At 36.3% G+C, this 20201-nt stretch overlaps 1 protein-coding gene across 6 annotated transcripts in view; it reads right to left on the bottom strand.

The window, feature by feature from the left end:
• Positions 1-20201, bottom strand: part of CEP85L (centrosomal protein 85L) — a 209058-nt gene that overhangs the window by 25946 nt on the left and 162911 nt on the right. For all 6 annotated transcript variants that reach the window (XM_088840583.1, XM_088840584.1, XM_055433469.2 and 3 more), the window contains 5 exons: positions 17607-17724; positions 10481-10660; positions 6214-6366; positions 3932-4086; positions 318-435 (listed from right to left, as the gene is read on the bottom strand). In XM_088840583.1, the coding sequence (XP_088696709.1) occupies positions 318-435; positions 3932-4086; positions 6214-6366; positions 10481-10660; positions 17607-17724 (724 nt within the window). The remainder of the gene's footprint in view (positions 1-317; positions 436-3931; positions 4087-6213; positions 6367-10480; positions 10661-17606; positions 17725-20201) is intronic.

Below are 20201 nucleotides of genomic sequence, written 5' to 3'. Positions count from 1 at the left end.
ACTCCAGTGTTCTTGCCTGGAGAATCCCAGGGACGGGGGAGCCTGGTGGGCTTCCGTCTATGGGGTCACACAGAGTTGGACACGACTGAAGTGACTTAGCAGCAGCAGCAGCAGCAACATAACTTCTTTAGTTTGGATTTAATTCACAGTTACTTAAATTGCTATTTTCTTTCCTAATAAAGACATTCAAACTTAAAATTCTATAAAAGCTGCTAAATATTAGTAGAAATATAGATCAAATAGAGTAAACCCGTTATGTACACACACACATCTACAGATCTCACTGCCACAGCTCACTACTAAAGACAGGCACTGACCTTACTGGCATTCTCATTTTGTTGCCTCAGGTTATCATTTTCATTCTGAAGCTGCTTTGCATCTAACATGGGAAGGCGGATTCCATCTTCAAGGCATCTTTCTACTTTTTGCTGCAAACTGTTTTAGAGAGACATAATTATAAGAAGAAAATAAGCTCTATGTGCTGATTTTGGTAGATGACTTCAACATAAATGAAGTCTCTTCTTAGGGTCTATATTTTAAGCAACCAATAATAAAAACCTACAGAGAGTAGATGAATAAGTTTGAGCACTTATATTTCTTACAAGTAAAAAATATAATGGAGGTGGATCATCTTTTCAGAAACAGCAAATACGAGACCGGATTCAAGACCAGATTTGCTTAGTATATGAAATCCTTAGGCCCTAGCGAAGTCCCTCATGACCCTAATCTGAGCTCTGCAATCTAAACTGTGTTCTTTCCCTCCTTCCCAAAGGCGAGTTCCTTGATTAAGATGACTGTGGTAGGGAGCCTAAGAATACGGATATATGCCTTTTGCCCTTCATTCTGAGTTCAGCAGAAGTTTGTGCATAAAGATATCTGTTACCTAAACCAACAGAATTACACTTCTCCTTCATGAATGAAAGCAACAATACAGTTCCTTTTTACATCTGCATTTCTATCAACAGCTTTTCAAAATTTCCTTCAGCATTCTTATTAACTTCATTCTGAACCTGGGATGTAGTAGACTGGAAAGGTCAGTTTCACTGTTTATTCCTTCAGGGAATTCTCTTGATCTTTTAAGTGGGAGCGGTTCCTTTCCTTCTGCATTTTACTTATATTTCTCTAACTGTATGAGCTCAGGAGAAACAGTTACCTAAAGGTCTTGCAGGGCTGTTTTGTGGGAGTAACTCTGTGTAGTCTGTCTGCATATAATTTTTTTGATGCAAGGGCTGTTTTGAGTGTGGATTCCTGCCATGCCTTTCCTCAGTGTGTGTTGGCCCAACAGGTATGACCGGTGTTGTGGTGACCAGAATCTGTACTGGGTGTTGAGTGGGGCCTCCTCTTTGAAAAGCAATAATCTTATACCTGTATTATGTGACATAATAGTTCCTCATGCTATGCTTGGCACAGAGTTGCATTTATGAGGAAACAATAAAAGGAAGCCCCTCTGGTACATTAAGAAAAAAAGATAAGGGGAGGGAGGTAGGTGTTAGCTTTGAGAAAGGAAGAATATTATTGTTTAGGTTAAAATAAACTATGCCATTAACAACAACAACCCAAACCAAACCAAAACAGCACGACACCTAGAAATAGTTTTACTTTAGCACGTAGTCATATTCAAGAGTTGCAGCCTACTCAAAGAAACAGAATTTCTTTAATTTGGATTTTTATATTTTCATTATTTTTCTCTTTCAACTATTATGGCTGTCATGTTTTATCTCCCCTTCCATATCCCTCATAAAGAAGAGATGTCATATCTAGCCTGTGGACAGAGAATTGACAGTCCAAAATAGTACAATGAGGTATTCAGATGTGTTCATAAATAATGGCACCAGAGAAGTTTCTACATGTTATAAATATACTGTATGGCTTTGTAATATACTGTTACTTGTCATAAAATTATCTGCTTTCTCAGTTTAAGAGTGAAAAAATGTTATTTCTATCTCAGAATGTTTTTGTCCCAATTCAGTGTTAAGATACTATTTCTATGTATTTATTACAAACATTTCAAGAAAAATAAATTACATCAAAACTGTTAAGGCTTCTCATTAAAAAGAAAACAAAAGAGTCAGTGATGTGGAAGGAAAAATGTACTGTCATGTAAAAATATCAAAAACGTATTCCTTCATGTATACATTCTCATTTTGTTTATGTTATGAAGCATGCTCATTTAGAAAGGTAATAAATCTCTTGAACAGCAAAGGTACCAACTACTGCATTACTATGAATCCCTTCCACATATTTTACTTAAGATTTTCATTTCTAAATGAAAAACTTTTGCCTCATTTTTAAATCCCAAAAGCTCTTACATATTCACAAAGCAGGAAACTTGGGCATAGTATATAAAAACAGATCAATGTAATAATTTATAGTCACATATATAATTTATAGTCACATAATACATCTTCTTCTGAAACTTAAGGAATATTAACTACATCATATAGTTGAGGAAACTGAAATAACATTCCTACCCCCAAAGTCAGCTGACACTATAGGCATACAATTACTGAAGAATTTTAGAACACCTTCTCTGGTCCTTTATTAGAAATCAAGAGAAATTTCTTGGGATGATGTCATCTCAGGATCAAGATACTAAAGATATGGAAAATGAATTCTGAAATGCACTAAACTCTTTCCAAATCAAGAATACCAAGCTCAATGTTCTCTAAAAGCATAATAAAAGAGAAAATCAAAATAAAAGAGAAGGTATAAAATCATATTAAATATGTAAAAGCACACAATGGAACAAAACAAACATTCAAATTATTTTCAGGTGTTCCTAGTTCTACTCATAAAAACACAGCTTGAGTTTATGACTATAACACTATGAAACAAATGCATTATCCCTTGGCCTTTTGTCGTAAGATTAAAGAAAGATATATGGTTGAATTAACAGAGGTCAGGAAGCTGTTTTGAGACTAGAGAATAGGATATAAGACGTGGAGCAATAAAAAGAAATTTAAGATCAAGAAAGCAGAAAACAGGAGAAAAATAAAGGTAGAGTCAAAGGTGTATGGATTTTTTTGAAGTTGAGATTAGAGACACTGAGGACTGAATTGTCCTAGAAATTGGAGGTTTTCTGCACTGAAATCCAAGGGGAAAATGTAGAACAGACATATTTAAGACTTAGAAAATAGCAGTAAAGCAATATTAACATAGAATTACCTGAAGGATTTTGACTAAAAAAGTTATGTTGAGTTATATATAATTGATACAAGCATTAAGAGTGTCTCAAATTCAGTTTTTTGTTGCTTTGCTGTTTTCCTCTTTAGGATAGTTTTACTACTAACAGTTGATCATCTATTAAGGTTTTTTAAGTTCTAAAAAATAGAGTATATGTAGATGAATATACAGCCTAGTTTTCTAGGTTTTTCAGGATTCCAATATCAATTTTCATTTACATTAACAAAATATACAAGCAAATAATATGCACAGCAGTTCTAACTGATTAAATTAGAAGAGTCCTATGAGCCGAGAGAAATGTGAGAAAACCTGGAAGGTACCTGGCAAAGAGCCACATCTGTTACTCTGTAGTCAGGTGAAATGGGACTAGTTACTGCACTCTGACAGGTCCCACTAAGGAGTGCAGTCTGGCTGCCCCTCTTTGTGTTATTTAGAATTTTCACTTATTCTTTGACAAAGCCATTAGAAAAAGGGTTTGTGTTAATGCTTCCTGTTTTCAACTGGTAATTTTTAAAAAACTATTCTCATCTAAAATCATCTAAAACCAAGATGTCAGTATATTAGATCAAATAAATTGCAAATGAGACAATCTATTTTGATGACATAATACTTTTGGTTATCAACAGTACATCTTTAAGAAAAATTATAGAGAACCAATTACAAATTAATGCATTTTAAGTGAAAATGCTCTTTGAAAAATAAAGAATAAACTAAAAATAACATAAAAGGATTACTGAGGGTTTCTTACCTCTGAACTGTAGTTACCAACTCCTTTTCTTTCTTTTTCTGGCTTATTAGCTGTGCCTCTTTTTCTTGATACTGTTTTTTGAACTCTTCAAGCTTTTTTTCCATATCTATCAAAGTCTCTTGCAAATTCTTGTTTTTTTCTTCTAGAACTTGAAGCTAAAGAGAAATTTTTTAAAGTTCATACCACAAAAAATATTAAATGTGTTCCTACTAGAAATCGATACCAGGCTCTCAAGAATTAGTAGACTGATTGTTAAAATCACACTATATTCATCTCATGTATAGCACTTAACACCTTATCTCTTCCTTTGGATAAAGGGAGCTGAGAGAATGGGATTATGGAGAAGAGGAGAATACAGTCAGAAATTTCTGGAGGCCATAGAAAGAAAGGTGAATAATCTCATTTTGGGGGTATAATTCTATTTTTAATTGTGGCAAAATATATGTAACATAAAATCTACCATCTTAATAACCATTTTTAAATGTACAATTCAGTAGAGTTCAGTACATTCACACTGTCATAAACTAATCACCAGAACTCTTTTCATCTTGCAAAACAAACTTTCTATCCATAACAACTCTCCATCTACATCTCCCCTCAACCCCTGGCAATCGCCCTTTGACTTTCTGTCTCTAAGAATTTGATTACTTTAGGTACCTCATACCTATTTTTCTGATTCATTTATCTTTAATCTATTTATCTTTGTGATTGGCTTATTTCACTTAGCAAATGTCCATAGGTTCACCCATTTGTCATATGTGTAAGAAAGTTGTTCCTTTTTAAGGCTATAATGTATGTATACATCACAGTTTGATCATCCATTCGTCCACTGATGGGACACTTGAGTTGCCTCTACATTTTGGCTATTGGAAATAACACTGTTATGAAAACACATTGTGAATGAACATCTGTTTGCGACTCTGCTTTCCATTATTTTTAGTATACATCCAGAAGCAGAATCAGTGGAGCATACAGTAATTCTGTTTTTAATATTTTTGAGGACTGTCACATGGTTTATAATAGCGGCTGCACCATACTACATTCCCACCAACAGTGCACGAGGAATTAGAATTTCTCCACATCACCACCTATGCCTGTTGCTTTCTGTTTTTTAGATATTAGTCATCCTAATGGGTATAATGTGGTATGAACACACATTTAAAAATCTCTAGTTCTCTCTGTTCCTGCTCAAACCCCTGTGGGTCCTTCTTTAGTTCCTTCATGATATCACCCTCTCTCAGTTTTATAACTTATAAATTAATGTAAACAGAGAATGTGCTGTAGGTCTAAAGTCTACAGAATAATGATACACCATGGATTAGATCAAAGATTCTCATCCCTCCACTCCCTGCAAGAGACACTTGGAAAAGTCTGTAGACATTTTTGGTTCGGGGGAAGAGAAGGAGCAGTGCTATCAGCATCCAATAGATAGAGGCCAGAAATGTTGTTAAGCACCCTTTAATGCCCAGGATAGAGTCAAACAACAGAATATTCAGTTCAGTTCGGTTCAGTTCAGTCGCTCAGTCGTGTCCGACTCTCCGCGACCCATGAATCACAGCACGCCAGGCCAGAATATTACTTGCCCTCAAATATCAATAGTATGGAGACTGAAAATCCCATGATCAGAAAGACTTTGAGAAAAGAGTAAAGAATAGGTTTAATGGACTACTCCAAATCTGTAGCATTTACAAATAAGGCCTCAAGAGGAAAGGCCTCACCAAAGTTGGTAAAAGGACTTTGGATGAGATATTGCTAAGGAAAACAGTCAGAAGTCAGAGGAGTGAATGGAGGTCATAGATTAAAGTATAAGAAAGAATTTATGGAAAGATTAAGAGGAATGATGAAAACAAGACAAATGTCTAGAAAGATAGTCCAAAAAGATCTTGTTAAGCCTCGGTGGCTCCCAGAGAATACTGGGAAAAGTCAGAACTGAGGTGATGTGGTGTGTGCATGGAGTGGGGTGTCAGTGGTTTAGAAACTACAGAGCAGAACAGTGAGAGAGTTAAGACACAGGTTCATCAGGCAGGAAACCACATATTAATTAAGAACAAGAAAGATCTATTCATGCTTAAATGAACAAAGTTTCTAATTAAAGTTAATCCTAAAAACAGCAATTAAGCACACAGATTTAACTTACAATTAGCCAAATATACAACCAAAAATTTTAATTATAAAAATTTACAAAATGAATGAAAAACTATAAATTTCAGATGTCAAAAAAATCCATTCAAAAAAGAATATGTTTCCTGCCATTTAAAGATCAGCATTTTATTTCATGTTACCTGTAGACTCTGACTCTGCACATCATCAAGAGTTGGAAGATCAGCCAGATACTTTTCCAAGGTCTCAATTCTTCTCTGCTTTTCTTTATTCTGTTCAGACTCCTTCTGGCATTTCTTTTTCAAGCTACTGATGTATCTATCTCTGGTTTTAAGCTAAAGAAAAAGATTAAGAATCTTTAGTGATTTCATGTCAAAAAATAATAATATCAAAACCAACATCCTAATCTTGGGCATCACTGAATTTGCCACCAGTTCCAGATACAGGTAACATCACTTCCAACTTACATATGAGTTACCTTATTTCATAAATTTTAAGATTCACATTTTTGCAAATTCTCATATCACTGAAATTAAGAGTTTGGGAATTTTTATTTGCTTTACAACTGATGATATCCTATAAACTGCAATCAGCCAGGCTGCAGGAATGATATAGTTTTTATTGTCTGCACATGTGCAAATTTGGTCAAGACTATTCATATCTTTGTCATTTCAACAGTATTATGTACAAGTTGAAAGAGTGCTAAGTTTAAATGACATTTAAAATACTTTTGAAATGTTACATTATAGTTTGGCAGGAAAAACTAATTTTATATAGTTTGGCATTGAAAAACCAATTTATGTTGGCATTGTTTCTGTCTTGGTACACAAAAAGACAGAAACAGTTTCAGGGTATAATTCTGAAATCAGTGAAGCAAGTATTCATCTCTGGAATGATGACTTTATTTCTTGCAAAGTTATGTGCAATGTTTTATGTGAATTAAGAAAAGAAGATATCTATAAGTAATTAAAGCTGTTTTGTTACTTACAGACAAAGGAATTGCTTATCGTGTACTAAATAAAGCAACACAATCAAAGCCAGGACACTTACCAAAATGATCAAATACTTAAGAACAAATAATGGGACTAGTGAGAGTAATTCACAGCTCAAGCAAGACTGCTGTTAAAGCACCATGTCAAACTGAACTTGCAGCACATTTTCCTTCCAAAAATTATATGAAATAAAAACATACCTTATCATTAATGCCACCCTAGAACTGATGAAATATGTTAACTGAACACCTACTAGAGAACATATACAATTCATGATACTGCTGCTGCTAAGTCACTTCAGTCGTGTCTGACTCTGTGTGACCCCATAGACGGAAGCCCACCAGGCTCCCCCGTCCCTGGGATTCTCCAGGCAAGAACACTGGAGTGGGTTGCCATTTCCTTCTCCAATGTGTGAAAGTGAAAAGTGAAAGTGAAGTCGCTCAGTTGTGTCCGACCCACAGCGACCCCACGGACTGCAGCCTACCAGGCTCCTCCATCCATGGGGTTTTCTAGGCAAGAGTACTGGAGTGGCTTGCCATTAAATCCCAATTTGTACAAGCTGAACCTCAGATTTTTATGCGCTATTTGTTTTTGCCTTTTCACCTGAAATATACAGATCTTTGGATTCTGTAGAGATACTACTGCTACAGCTCTTTCATACTCAAGATCAATTAAAAACAAAGCATATACAAATAGTTGCCTAAAAAGTAAACTCTAGACTATGTTTACTTTACATTGTTTGTCTTTCATTTAATATTATTTCACCAGCTTACAGGGTTCTAAAATAACTTTATAGCCTTTTCTCATATTCACCATGGAATAAGTAGTAATTAGTAGTATAATGGATTACTCTTCCAAATTTTATAAAAGCTAATGCTTGGCCACAATCTAGTTTCTTTTGTGCTTTATCTAATTTCTTTCAGGTCCAATGTATAACAACATTTTTCAAAACAATTTCAATTAGAAAAACACATCACATCTTATTTCATCTATTTATTCCATTAATAAAATTAGGATCCACTTAGTTCTTTGGGTAAGGAGCAACACTGGTAAAAAATATGTGCTGGGGCTTTCTTAGGACTAAAATCAAGGCGCTGGTATGACAATTTAACTTGTTCTCTACCAGAACTTGAAGACGTTGGCACTGGTTGTGACCTGAAAAGACCACACAATCCTGTTTTTGCCTTAGCAAACGACCCTGTAAGTTACATAACTAACCAGTCTATTTTTACTGCATGCTCCCTAATTTACACTTAATTGTTTACTTAAATTGTCTTAAATGTGACATAATTGTGACCTCAAAAAGGAGCCACTAGAATAATTTAGTCATGTTGTCTTCTACCATGCAAAGGCGTCCTAGGTATCTTCTTTTTCTCTGGTTGGTCACTTCTCTTCTTTGCTATCATGTCAAGCTTGCGGCTCTGGATCACAGATCTTGGCCAACACTTGATTAACATCATCTCTGTTATCTGTGACCACAAGCAGCTGATCACACATAATTACTGGATCTAGTTTTCTTGTTTTTCTTTACCCTGCTGACTGATGAGAAGTTCTCTATTTTCTGGTTTTTGTTTATTTAACTTCCAAGTTTTGAGTTTCAGATTAACAGAGGTCACTGAATTTTGAACTCCAGTAATTACCTACGGGTAAATGAATTAATGCTTTCAAACCTGCTGGGCTATCTTGAAGAAGACTATCAAGAGTCCCTTGGACTGCAAGGAGATCAAACTAGTCAATCCTAAAGGAAACCAACCCTGAATATTCATTGGACAGACTGATGCTGAAGCTCCAATATTTTGGCCACATGAGGCAAAGAGCCAACTCACTGGAAAAGACCCTGATGCTGGGACAGATTGAAAGCAGGGGGAGAAGGGGACAACAGATGAGAGTGTTGGATGGCATCACTAACTCAGTGGACATGAGTTTGAGCAAACTCCAGGAGATGGTGAAGGACAGGGAAGTCTGGCAAGCTGCAGTCCATGCAGTTACAAAGAGTGAGACATAACTTAGTAACTGAACAACAGCAACAAAAAAATGAAAAGGAAGTAAAAGGGAAAGTGTTAGTCGCTCAGTCGTGTCTGACTCTTTGTGAGTCTATGGACTGCAGCCCGCCAGACTCCTCTGTCCATGGAATTTTCCAGGCAAGAATACTAGAGTGTGCAACCATTCCCTTCTCCAGAGGATCTTCCCAACCCAGGGACTGAACCTGGGTCTCCTGCATTGCAGGCTATTCTTTACTGGCTGAGCTACCAGGGAAGCCATCAAATGAGACAATGCTAATAAATCTTTCTTATTTCAGTTAAAAAGCTAAAATTTTTCTTTCAAGGAGGTACTACGCAATGCTGAGATCATTCCGAGAAGGCAATAGGAGAGTCCCATTTTAGAAGAAATTTATAAACAGATTTCTTTTTCTTTATTTTAAATACAATTATTAGAACAAAATAGATTAGGGAGAAAGTATTTTCCTCCAATTTTTTAATAAATTATTATTAGAACCAAGGCAGCAAACAAAGAGTTAAATTGTCTTGAATTTTAATTCTAGCTTTTCAACAATTTCTATCTACCATGTAAAATGTCAAATTTTTTTTTGGAAAATAAAAAAATTTTAGCTCGTGTGTGTGTGTGTCCATACACACATCTATATACTGACTCAAAAATATCAATGAGTTCCTTATCAATAGTGCCAATCTTGTCTACAGAACATCATGGTGACGCCTTAAGATCACCTGAATGGGAGATTAGTTAATAGAATAGTCAGTTGAGTGTAACAAGAGAAATCTAAAGGCAGTTCTACAACTAAGTAGCTGCTTAAGATGATTTTTAAATGATACTATAATGGAATGAGATGAAGTACGTGAAAATACATTAATAAAGGCAGAAAGGTCAAATAAATGTACAGATATAGTGTGTAGGTATTTGGCTTTCAGCTACTTATTCTATTCAAGGGCTTCAGCTTAAATAACTTGAAGTCATGTGCTTCTGAAAGGAAGATCACTTTTATTTCATTTAGCAGTCCCACTCCAGTATTCTTGCCTGGAGAATCCCATGGACAGACAAGCCTGGTAGGCTACAGTCCACGGGGTCGCATAGAGTCGGACACAACTGAGCGACGGAAAATAACTAACTAACTAGCAGTCCTTCATACCACACATGACAAAGACACAGGACCCAAAAAGGAAAAGGAGAAAAGTTACTGGTGTCACATCTCAGCATAGGCAACTAAAAAGAGTTTTACTATTATTTAGAAAGACATAATATAATATACAATGGTATTTTTGTTTCTCAAAAAAAATGCTTGGATTTTTGTAGATAGCACAGAGTTTCTCAAAAGTTACTGTAAAACTATTCACTTTAGTATAATAAACTTGGTAAGACACCTGGCATACAATAGATAACAAAAAAATTGTATGCTAAAGGAATGCCCTTGATCTTATTCAACTTTATTAAAAATACCTACCTTTTCCTCCAGTTTCTTCTTCTCTTCACTAAATTGGCTTATTCTTTGTTTGAGAAACTGATTGAGCTGTAAAACTTCTTTCTCAGTAGACGCAAGTTTTTGCTCAAGTTCCTCGTGCTGGGAATGGGATGCTGACTGGTCTGAAAATGGAGTCTGGAGGGAGGTGTTCTCATATTGTGGCTATTCAGAGAGAGAAACACACACAGGCAAGGCTTTAAAAGTTTACTTGTCCTGAACCAATGGAAAGAAATTGGAAATGAGGGACAGTACAAAGAGTGCACACAAGCCTTTAATGACAGACCTCGGCATAAATCCCAACTCTCCTGCTTCTCAGTCATGTGCCGTGATCAATTCAAATTACCCACCATGGCCAAGTTACATGAAGTTCCTAGCACAAGGCAGAAGCTAAATAAAAAGTAGTTATTATTTGGTTAAAAGACATAATTAGAGTGTAAAAAGTACACTGTAAAGAAGTAAAAGTTCTGGGGAAATAAAGACTAAAGAAGTCTTTTCTCACAGGTGATCATTTTTAGCTAACAGGTAAATGAGACATCCCTAATAAAGTTAATATATACCAATAATGCCTCTGGAGAAACCTGTATGCAGGTCAGGAGGCAACAGTCAGAACTGTACATGGAACAACAGACTGGTTCCAAATAGGAAAAGGAGTACGTCAAGGCTGTATATTGTCACCTTGCTTATTTAACTTATATGCAAAGTACATCATGAGGAACACGGGGCTGGAAGAAGCACAAGCTGGATCAAAATTGCCGGGAGAAATATCAATAACCTCAGATATGCAGATGACACTACCCTTATGGCAGAAAGTGAAGAGGAACTCAAAAGCCTCTTGATGAAAGTGAAAGAGGAGAGTGAAAAGGTTGGCTTGAAGCTCAATATTCGGAAAACAAAGATCATGGCATCTGGTCCCATCACTTCATGGGAAATAGATGGAAAAACAGTGGAAACAGTGTCAGACTTTATTGTTTTGGGCTCCAAAATCACTGCGGATGCTGATTGCAGCCATGAAATTAAAAGATGCTTACTCCTTGGAAGGAAAGTTATGACCAACCTTGATAGTATATTAAAAAGCAGAGACATTACTTTGCCAACAAAGGTCCATCTAGTCAAGGCTATGGTTTTTCCTGTGGTCATGTATGGATGTGAGAGTTGGACTGTGAAGAAAGCTGATCGCTTGAAGAATTGATGCTTTTGAACTGTGGTGTTGGAGAAGACTCTTGAGAGTCCCTTGGACTGCAAGGAGATCCAACCAGTCCATTCTAAAGGAGATCAATCCTGGGTGTTCATTGGAAGGACTGATGCTAAAGCTGAAACTGCAATACTTTGGTCACCTCATGCGACGAGTTGACTCACTGGAAAAGACTCTGATGCCGGGAGGAGAAGGGGACAACAGAGAATGAGATGGCTGGATGGCATCACCGACTCTGTGGACATGAGTCTGAGTGAACTCCAGGAGTTGGTGATGGACAGGGAGGCCTGGCGTGCTGTGATTCATGGGGTCGCGGAGAGTTGGACACGACTGAGCGACTGAACTGAACTGAACTGATACCAATAAATACATATCAATAAGTATTAATAGAGTGTTTCCCCTAACTAGAAAGTAAAGGTCATGAAATCAGGAATTTTTGTCCATCTTAACTGTTCTTTTATCCCTATTTCATAGAGCAGTGACTAGGCACAAGATGAGTTCAAAAATAATTGCTAAATGAACAAGTGTATTATTCTCTTCATGAGCAAGGCTTTGAAGGAGAGTCAGACAAGATCTGAATGAGAGAAGATAAAGACAAATGATATATCTGATAAGAGCTTAATATCCAAAATACACAAAGAACTCATACAACTCAACATCAAGGGAATAAAAAAGGAAAATACGAATTGAAAAATGGACAGAGGACCTGAAAAAAAAATTTTCAAAGAAGACATACAGATGGCCAACAGGCACATGAAAAGTGCTCAACATCACTAATTGTTGGGGAAATCCAAATCAAAGCCACAGTGAGATATGACCTCATACTTATCAGAATGGCTATCATCAGAAAGACAACAAATAACAAGTGCTGACCTTTCTTCAATTTTTAACAAAAGGAAGACGGGCCTTTCGCATTTGGGTTTTTTCCATGCAAGTTAACTACAGGTTGAAATTTTGGTATAAGATACAAGTACAAACCACTCTTTGGTTCTAGTAATTCTACTACTGACAACTGAGGAAGTTTGAATTTAGGATAAAGACCTGGTTCTCCTTTTCCACCTATGAGACTTAGCAATGTCTAGTTCTCAGGTCATTTTGATTGTAAGGTTATTCGAAGTTTTTAATAGGCAAATAGAATTTACTTCTCAAGAGTTATGTTTTTCATCTACAAATTAATTTAAAAGGTATTTTATTTCAAAAATACACTTTTTAAACCTAGAATATACAGAACATTAAGAGCATAATTTCCTTTTTAAAATATACTGATGAGTTAGGATGAACAAGTTATGGACCCAAAAAATGTGCAAATACAAAATGCTGTGCATATAAAGTCATGTTTATAAATCCAAGGAAAAAATTCCTTTGCTGCTCTTCACAGAAATAGAATAAACAATCCTAAAGGATTGGGGTGGGAGGAGAAGGGGACGACAGAGAATGAGATGGCTGGATGGCATCACCGACTCGATGGACATGAGTCTGAGTGAACTCCGGGAGTTGGTGATGGACAGGGAGGCCTGGCGTGCTGTGATTCATGGGGTCGCGGAGAGTCGGACACGACTGAGCGACTGAACTGAACTGAACTGAAAGTATGTGTGGAACCAGAAAAGACCCTGGACAGCTAAAGCAATACTGAGAAAAAGAACAGAACCAGAGGCATCATACTTCTAGATTCCAAATTACTCTAAAAATCACAGTAATAAAACCGGTACTGGCATTGACACACTGACCACTGACACTGACTGGACAGCCCAGAACTAAACTCTAAAATACAATGTCAACTAGTATTCAACAACCCACTCCAGTGTTCTTGCCTGGAGAATCCCAGGGACGGGGGACCCTGGTGGGCTTCTGTCTATGGGGTCACACAGAGTCGGACACGACTGAAGTGATGCAGCAGCAGCAGCAGCAGTATTCAACAGGGAGCCAAGAAGACCCAGTGGGTGTGGGGCTGGGAAAGCTGTAGAAAGACATGCAGAATGATGAAAGTAGACCCCTACATCACATGACTCACAAGAATTAACAAAAGACCCAATACCATAAAACTCCTAGAGGAAAGTATAGGGAAGAAGTCATCGATATTTGTCTTGGCAATGACTTTTTTCTTACATAATGCCAAAAGGACAAACAACAAAAGCAAAAATCAACGAATGAGACTAATCAAACTAAAAAAGAAGTACAGTAAAAGAAACAACAAAATGAAAAGACAACCACTGAACGGGAGAACATTTTACAAACCCCGTATCTGATAAGGGGTTAAAATCCAAAATTTATAAAGACTCATTCAACTTAACAAAAGACAACCTGATTTAAAAATAGGTATAGGAACTAAACAGACATATTTCCAAAGAGAAAATCAACATGGCCGACAGACACATGAAAAAATGCTCAACATCACATCAGGGAATGCTAATCATCAGAGAAATTCAAATCAAAATAATATCTTCCCTGTTAGAATGGTTATCATAAAGAAGACAAGAGATAAGGGCTGTTGGTAAGGATGTGGTGGAAAGGGGACCTCTTAAATATGGTTGGTGGGAGTATAAATTAGTGTGGCCATTACAGAAAACAATATGATGGCTCCTCAAAAACATAAAAAATCAAATCTACCATGCTGCTGCTAAGTCACTTCAGTCATGTCTGACTCTGTGTGACCCCACAGACGGAAGCCCACCAGGCTCCCCCTTTCCTGGGATTCTCCAGGCAAGAACACTGGAGTGGGTTGCCATTTCCTTCTCCAATGTGTGAAAGGTAAAAGTGAAAGTAAAGTCACTCAGTCGTGTCTGACCCCCAGCAACCCCACGGACTGCAGCCTACCAGGCTCCTCCATCCATGGGATTTTCTAGGCAAGAGTACTGGAGTGGCTTGCCATTGTCTTCTCCGCAAATCTACCATAGGATCCAGCAATTTCATCCCTGGATATATACCCAGAAGAAAACATGATTTCTACAAGATACATGTACTCCCATAGTTATCGCAACAAAGATAAGGCAATAATCCCAATGTCCATGAACATATGAATGGATAAAAGATGTAATACACAATGGAGTTTATTCATCCATGAGAAAGGAGGATATCTTCGCACATACATAGATCTTGAGCACATCATGCTAAGTGAGATAAATCAGACAAAGAAAAGCAAGTGTTGTATGATACCACTTATACGTGGAATCTAAATAAATTAAACCAATAATAAACGGAGAGAACCTTATCAGGGATCACGGGAAGGGGTGGAGCACCCACGGAGGATAAGAGTGTGGTGTTCAAGGGTAAAATTTCAACAAGCAGTAAATATGCCTCAAGTAGTTAAAGCACAGTGTAATGAATACAGACAATAATATTGTACTATAATTATGCAATGTGATAAATACCACTAAAATAGCAATCATATTACACAAAAATGTATCAAAGCAACATGCCATACAGCTTAAACACACACAAGTCACTCAGTCATGTCTGACTCTTCTGTGACCCCATGGACCATAGCCTGCCAGGCTCCTCTATCCATGGGAATTCTCCAGGGAACAGAGTGGGTACCCATCTTCAAGGGATATTCTGGATCCAAGGGTGAAACCCAGATCTCCTGCATTGCAGGTGAATTCTTTACCCTCTGAGTCACAAGGGAAGCCCAAATTCATTCCATAATACTTGTCAATTTTTTTCAATGAAATATAAAGAAAAATTAAAAATTCCTTCACTAAGGAGAATTTTATTATCGTATTAGTTGTTACTTTTAAACCTTTGCCATTTTATTCACTCTCTGTATCAATCTACAGAAAAAAATTTATATATTTATTATATCCATTTAGTACTGGAGGGGGTTCCTGGCATTCTCTTTTATTAATTGCACTCACCTTTTTTATAAAAGAATTTTTTGATGTATACCAATGTTAAAGTGAATTTAACAAACTGAATTTCTTACAACATTGCTTCTGTTCTGTTTTTCAGGGGGTTTTTTTGGCCACGAGTCACTCCTTAGATCTCTGACCAGGAATTGAACCTTCATTGGAAGGCGAAGTCTTAACCACTGGACCGCCAGGGGAGTCTCACACTTATTTTTTAAAATGAATTTTTCAACAATATTTTAATTCCCCCACATAATTTAAAATTCTTATAATATTTTTAGCAATCCCATTTTCCTTGTATTTCTGTCCTTGCAGACTGACTTAGAGAACCCTCTACTGGTCTGATGCTATGTGTCAAAAAACATTTTCTTTAGCTTGCAGAAAGACATTAAGTTTTATGTTTTTTGGTAATATAATAATAGTTGCATAATTCAAGTAAAAACTTTATGCAGAATAATGAAGTTATAAGGAGAAACTGTATGGTTCTATTAAAATACCCTTATCAAAGTAAATTATACTACTTAAGTAGTACAGAAATACCACTTTCAAATAACTGAACACTATTAATCTCAGTATGATAGAGACTTGCTGTCATGTGGTAGAATTTTTAGATGACATCACATAATAACAAGGTATTTGATATATTAGTAACTGAAGTATGATAAACAAGTCAGAAACTCTATGTTAAGTGCCTCTGCTCAAATAAGTCTGTTATTTGGTCTTTATTTATCATGTCCTGATTTTAATATAACAATGCCTTTAATAAAACTGAAAGTTTGAAAATATAATGGAGGAAAAAAATTACACTTAAATTGATTTAATTCTAAGAATAACGATATAAACAGAAATGACCAAATAGAAATACACATTACAATAAAGTAATTTGCCAATAGTATTCATGTTCAAATAAATGATGCAAAAATGTTCACAGCAGTATTATTCACTACAGATAAAATACGGAATCCAGCCAAGTGTCCACTGAAAGATGAGTAGAAAAGGGAAACGGAGTACACATCCAATGGGATATTATTCGGCCTTAACAAGGAAGGAAATTCTGACACATGCCTCAATATCGATGAACCTTGAGGATATTATGCTAAGTAAAATATGCCAGTTACAAAGAGACAAATACTATATAATTCCATTTAACATGAGATACCTGGAGTAATTAAAACTTACAGAGACAGAAAGGAGAATGGTAGTTGCCATGGGTCAGGGAGTGAAATGGGGAGTTACTATTTAATGAGTATAGAGTTTCACTTTTATAAGATTATGCATGCTGCTGCTGCTGCTGCTGCTGCTGCTAAGTCACTTCAGTCGTGTCCGACTCTGTGTGACCCCATAGACGGAAGCCCACCAGGCTCCCCCGTCCCTGGGATTCTCCAGGCAAGAACACTGGAGTGGGTTGCCATTTCCTTCTCCAATGCATGAAAGTGAAAAGTGAAAGTGAAGTCGCTCAGTCATGTCCGACTCTTAGCGACCCCACGGACTGCAGCCTACCAGGCTCCTCCATCCATGGGATTTTCTAGGCAAGAGTACTGGAGTGGCTTGCCATTGCCTTCTCCGAAGATTATGCATAGTAGTCCCAAATTAGAAACAACGCAAATTTTGACAAGCAGAGAGAGGTTGAATAAATTACAGTTTCCATAAAATGGAAAATCAAGCAGCTGTAAAAGCAAAGGAAAGGGATGCTGCCTAGGTAATGATATGGAAATAGTCATTGTATTTTATGTAATTTTACATAATATGAAGAAAAAAGTAGTACATTGAATATTTTATATATTTTGATATCTTCTGTGTAGGATAAAATAAATTTATCTGTGAGCTGTAGTAAGTATCAACTCTGGAAGGCTACCCTAGAAACTGATAATAGTAGTTCCTGTTAGTGTGGGAAAAGCACATGAACTGGACAGATGGAAAACAGCACTGGAACATCTTTTACTACACATATAAATATGAACCATAGGGACAGATTATTAATTCCAAAAATGTCCTAATCATACAGCTTCAGTATATGTTTGACGCGTTTTATACTACTAGTAAACAATAACTACAAAATCCTTTGTAATCTTACCTGCAAACCAGCCCCATAAGAATCCTCACAATTTACATAATGACCTAACATGGCATGTTGTGCTCGCAATTCATTATCCCTTATTCTTTCATGCAGGTGGGTAATTTGTTGCTTCTGCCTGCAAAACATAAGTTGGGGTCACATTACAAAAAAACATACTTTTATAAGTTGATCTAATTAAAGGCAGAATTTTAGAAGTATGATCAATCTTAAAATTCATAATAAGAAATCTTTTAAAACCACAGTACCATGAGATATGTTAAATACAGAAAAAAGTTTATACTGAGTACTTCTGGTCACTTAACATAATCTTTTGTAGAATACTCCTTCTAAGTTCTAACAAAGTCATGCTTTGCTTTCTTTTTTCTTGCTGCCTAATATACAAACTGTTTCATTCTCAGTCTGGAATGCCTTTATCTTAATATCATTATTTCTGTTCATCCAAATTCTTTTCAACACACAAGGCCAATTGAAACATCTGAAAAAACTCACTAAGGAGTGAGAGGTGTTTTTATAAATATCATGTAGTTCAGTTGCTGTACTCTGCCTGCACCTTATCTACAACATCCAGGTTGCATGATCTACGCGTAAACATCACCAAGGATGGAGAACTCACATGGTGGCAGATTTGCATCTCTTGATAGTGCTGAAATTTCATTTTAATGTAACCTCATGCTGGACCCGGACACAATGAAGTTCAAATATTTCCTCACTGGATCATAACTTACTTTAATCAAATTGTATAACTTTTGTGAATGTTTCTTTAAACATTTGAAAACTGTTAATGTGTCAGGCAACACGCTAAGAGTTTTATATGTATTATCATTAATCTTCAAAAATTTCATAACAAGACTCATAATGAGGTTATAAGAGATAGAGAGGGAAGACAGATTGAAATAAAAGAAGAGGTGATCAAAGGTATAGGGTGGAAAGAGGAAGACCAGTAAAATTTTATTAATTTGTTTAATTATACTATAAACTATTAAGTATGTGATAACATGTCTAAAAAATGTAATATTGTAATTTAAAATGTTTTATTACTAAAAAATGCTATCATTTGAGCCTTCAGCAAGTATATGTTTCACACTTAATTACATGTGGAAGTAAAATCACATTATAATTTTGCTAGGTAAACTTTTAAAATCAGTGGTGAATTCTTTGGTACAGTGTGGATTTTTTTAAAAACAGAATTCATATTAAATGTCCTTCTAACTCACCTGCTATATAACCTGGGATTTAAGATCAGATTCCTAAAGCAAGACCTATGTGTACATATCAGGTTATTAAAAGTTATTAAAACTTCAATTTCACATATATGATCAATTAACAGAGGAATTTAATTCATAGCAATTTATAGTATATCTTTTAATTTGAGATAGACCCCATAATGTAAGATGGGGTATTTATTTATTTATATCATATTTATTCTCCATCATAAGTGTTGAATTAAGATTTGATTATTTTTATCAGTTTGAGTATTTAATACAGTTTATTTAATAGTGTGTTTCTAAAAAAAAATAGTGTGTTTCTAAGTTATTTTGACTGTTTATAACTAGATATATTTATTGTTCAGTCGCTCAGTCATGTCCAACTCTTCAGGACCCCATAGACTGCAGCACACCAGGCCTCCCTGTCCTTCATATCTCTCGGAGCCTGCTCAAACTCATGTCTGTTGAGTCAGTGATGCAATCCAACCACCTCGTCCTCTGTCATCCCCTTCTCTGGCCTTCAATCTTTCCCATCAGGGTCTTTTCTAAGGAGTAGGCTCTTCGAATTGGGTGGAACAGTATGGGAGCTTCAGCTTCAGCATCATTCCTTCCAATGAATATTCAGGAATGATTTCCTTTAGGATGGACTGATTGGATTTCCTTGCAGTCCAAGGGACTCTCAAGAGTCTTCTCCAGCACCACAGTTCAAAAGCGTCAATGCTCGGCACTCAACGTTCTTTATGGTCCAACACTCACATCCATACATGACTACTGGAAAAACCATAGCTTTGACTAGATGTACCTTTGTCAGAAAAGTAATGTCTCTGCTTTTTAATATGTTGTCTAGGTTGGTCATAACTTTTCTTCCAAAGAGTAATATCATGGTTGCAGTAAGCATCAACAGTGATTTTGGAGCCCAAGAAAATAAAGTCTCTCACTGTTTCCATTATTTCCCTATCTATTTGCCATGAAGTGATGGGACTGGATGCTATGATCTTGGTTTTTTGAATGTTGAGATTTAACACAGCTTTTTCACTCTTCTCTTTCACTTTCATCAAGAGGCTCTTTAGTTACTCTTCACTTTCTGCCATAAGGGTAGTGTCATCTGCATATCTGAGGCTATTTTGATATTTCTCCCAGCAATCTTGATTCCAGCTTGTGCTTCATCCAGCCCGGCATTTCATATGATGTACTCTACATTATAAGTTAAATAAGCAAGGTGACAATATACAGCCTGACATACTTCTTTCCCGATTTGTAACAAGTCTGTTGTCCCATGTTCAGTTCTAACTGTAGGTTTCTGACCTGCATACGGGTTCTCAGGAGGCAGGTCAGGTGGTCTGGTACTCTCATCTTTTAAAAATTTTCCAGTTTGTTGTGATCCACA

Source organism: Moschus berezovskii, chromosome 10, assembly GCF_049115385.1.
Source record: "Moschus berezovskii isolate FMDL1 chromosome 10, NW_MosBer_1.0, whole genome shotgun sequence".
Lineage (NCBI taxonomy): Eukaryota > Metazoa > Chordata > Mammalia > Artiodactyla > Moschidae > Moschus > Moschus berezovskii.
The sequence above is the reverse complement of the archived record's forward strand: the minus strand, read 5'-3'. Positions and strand labels throughout refer to the sequence as shown.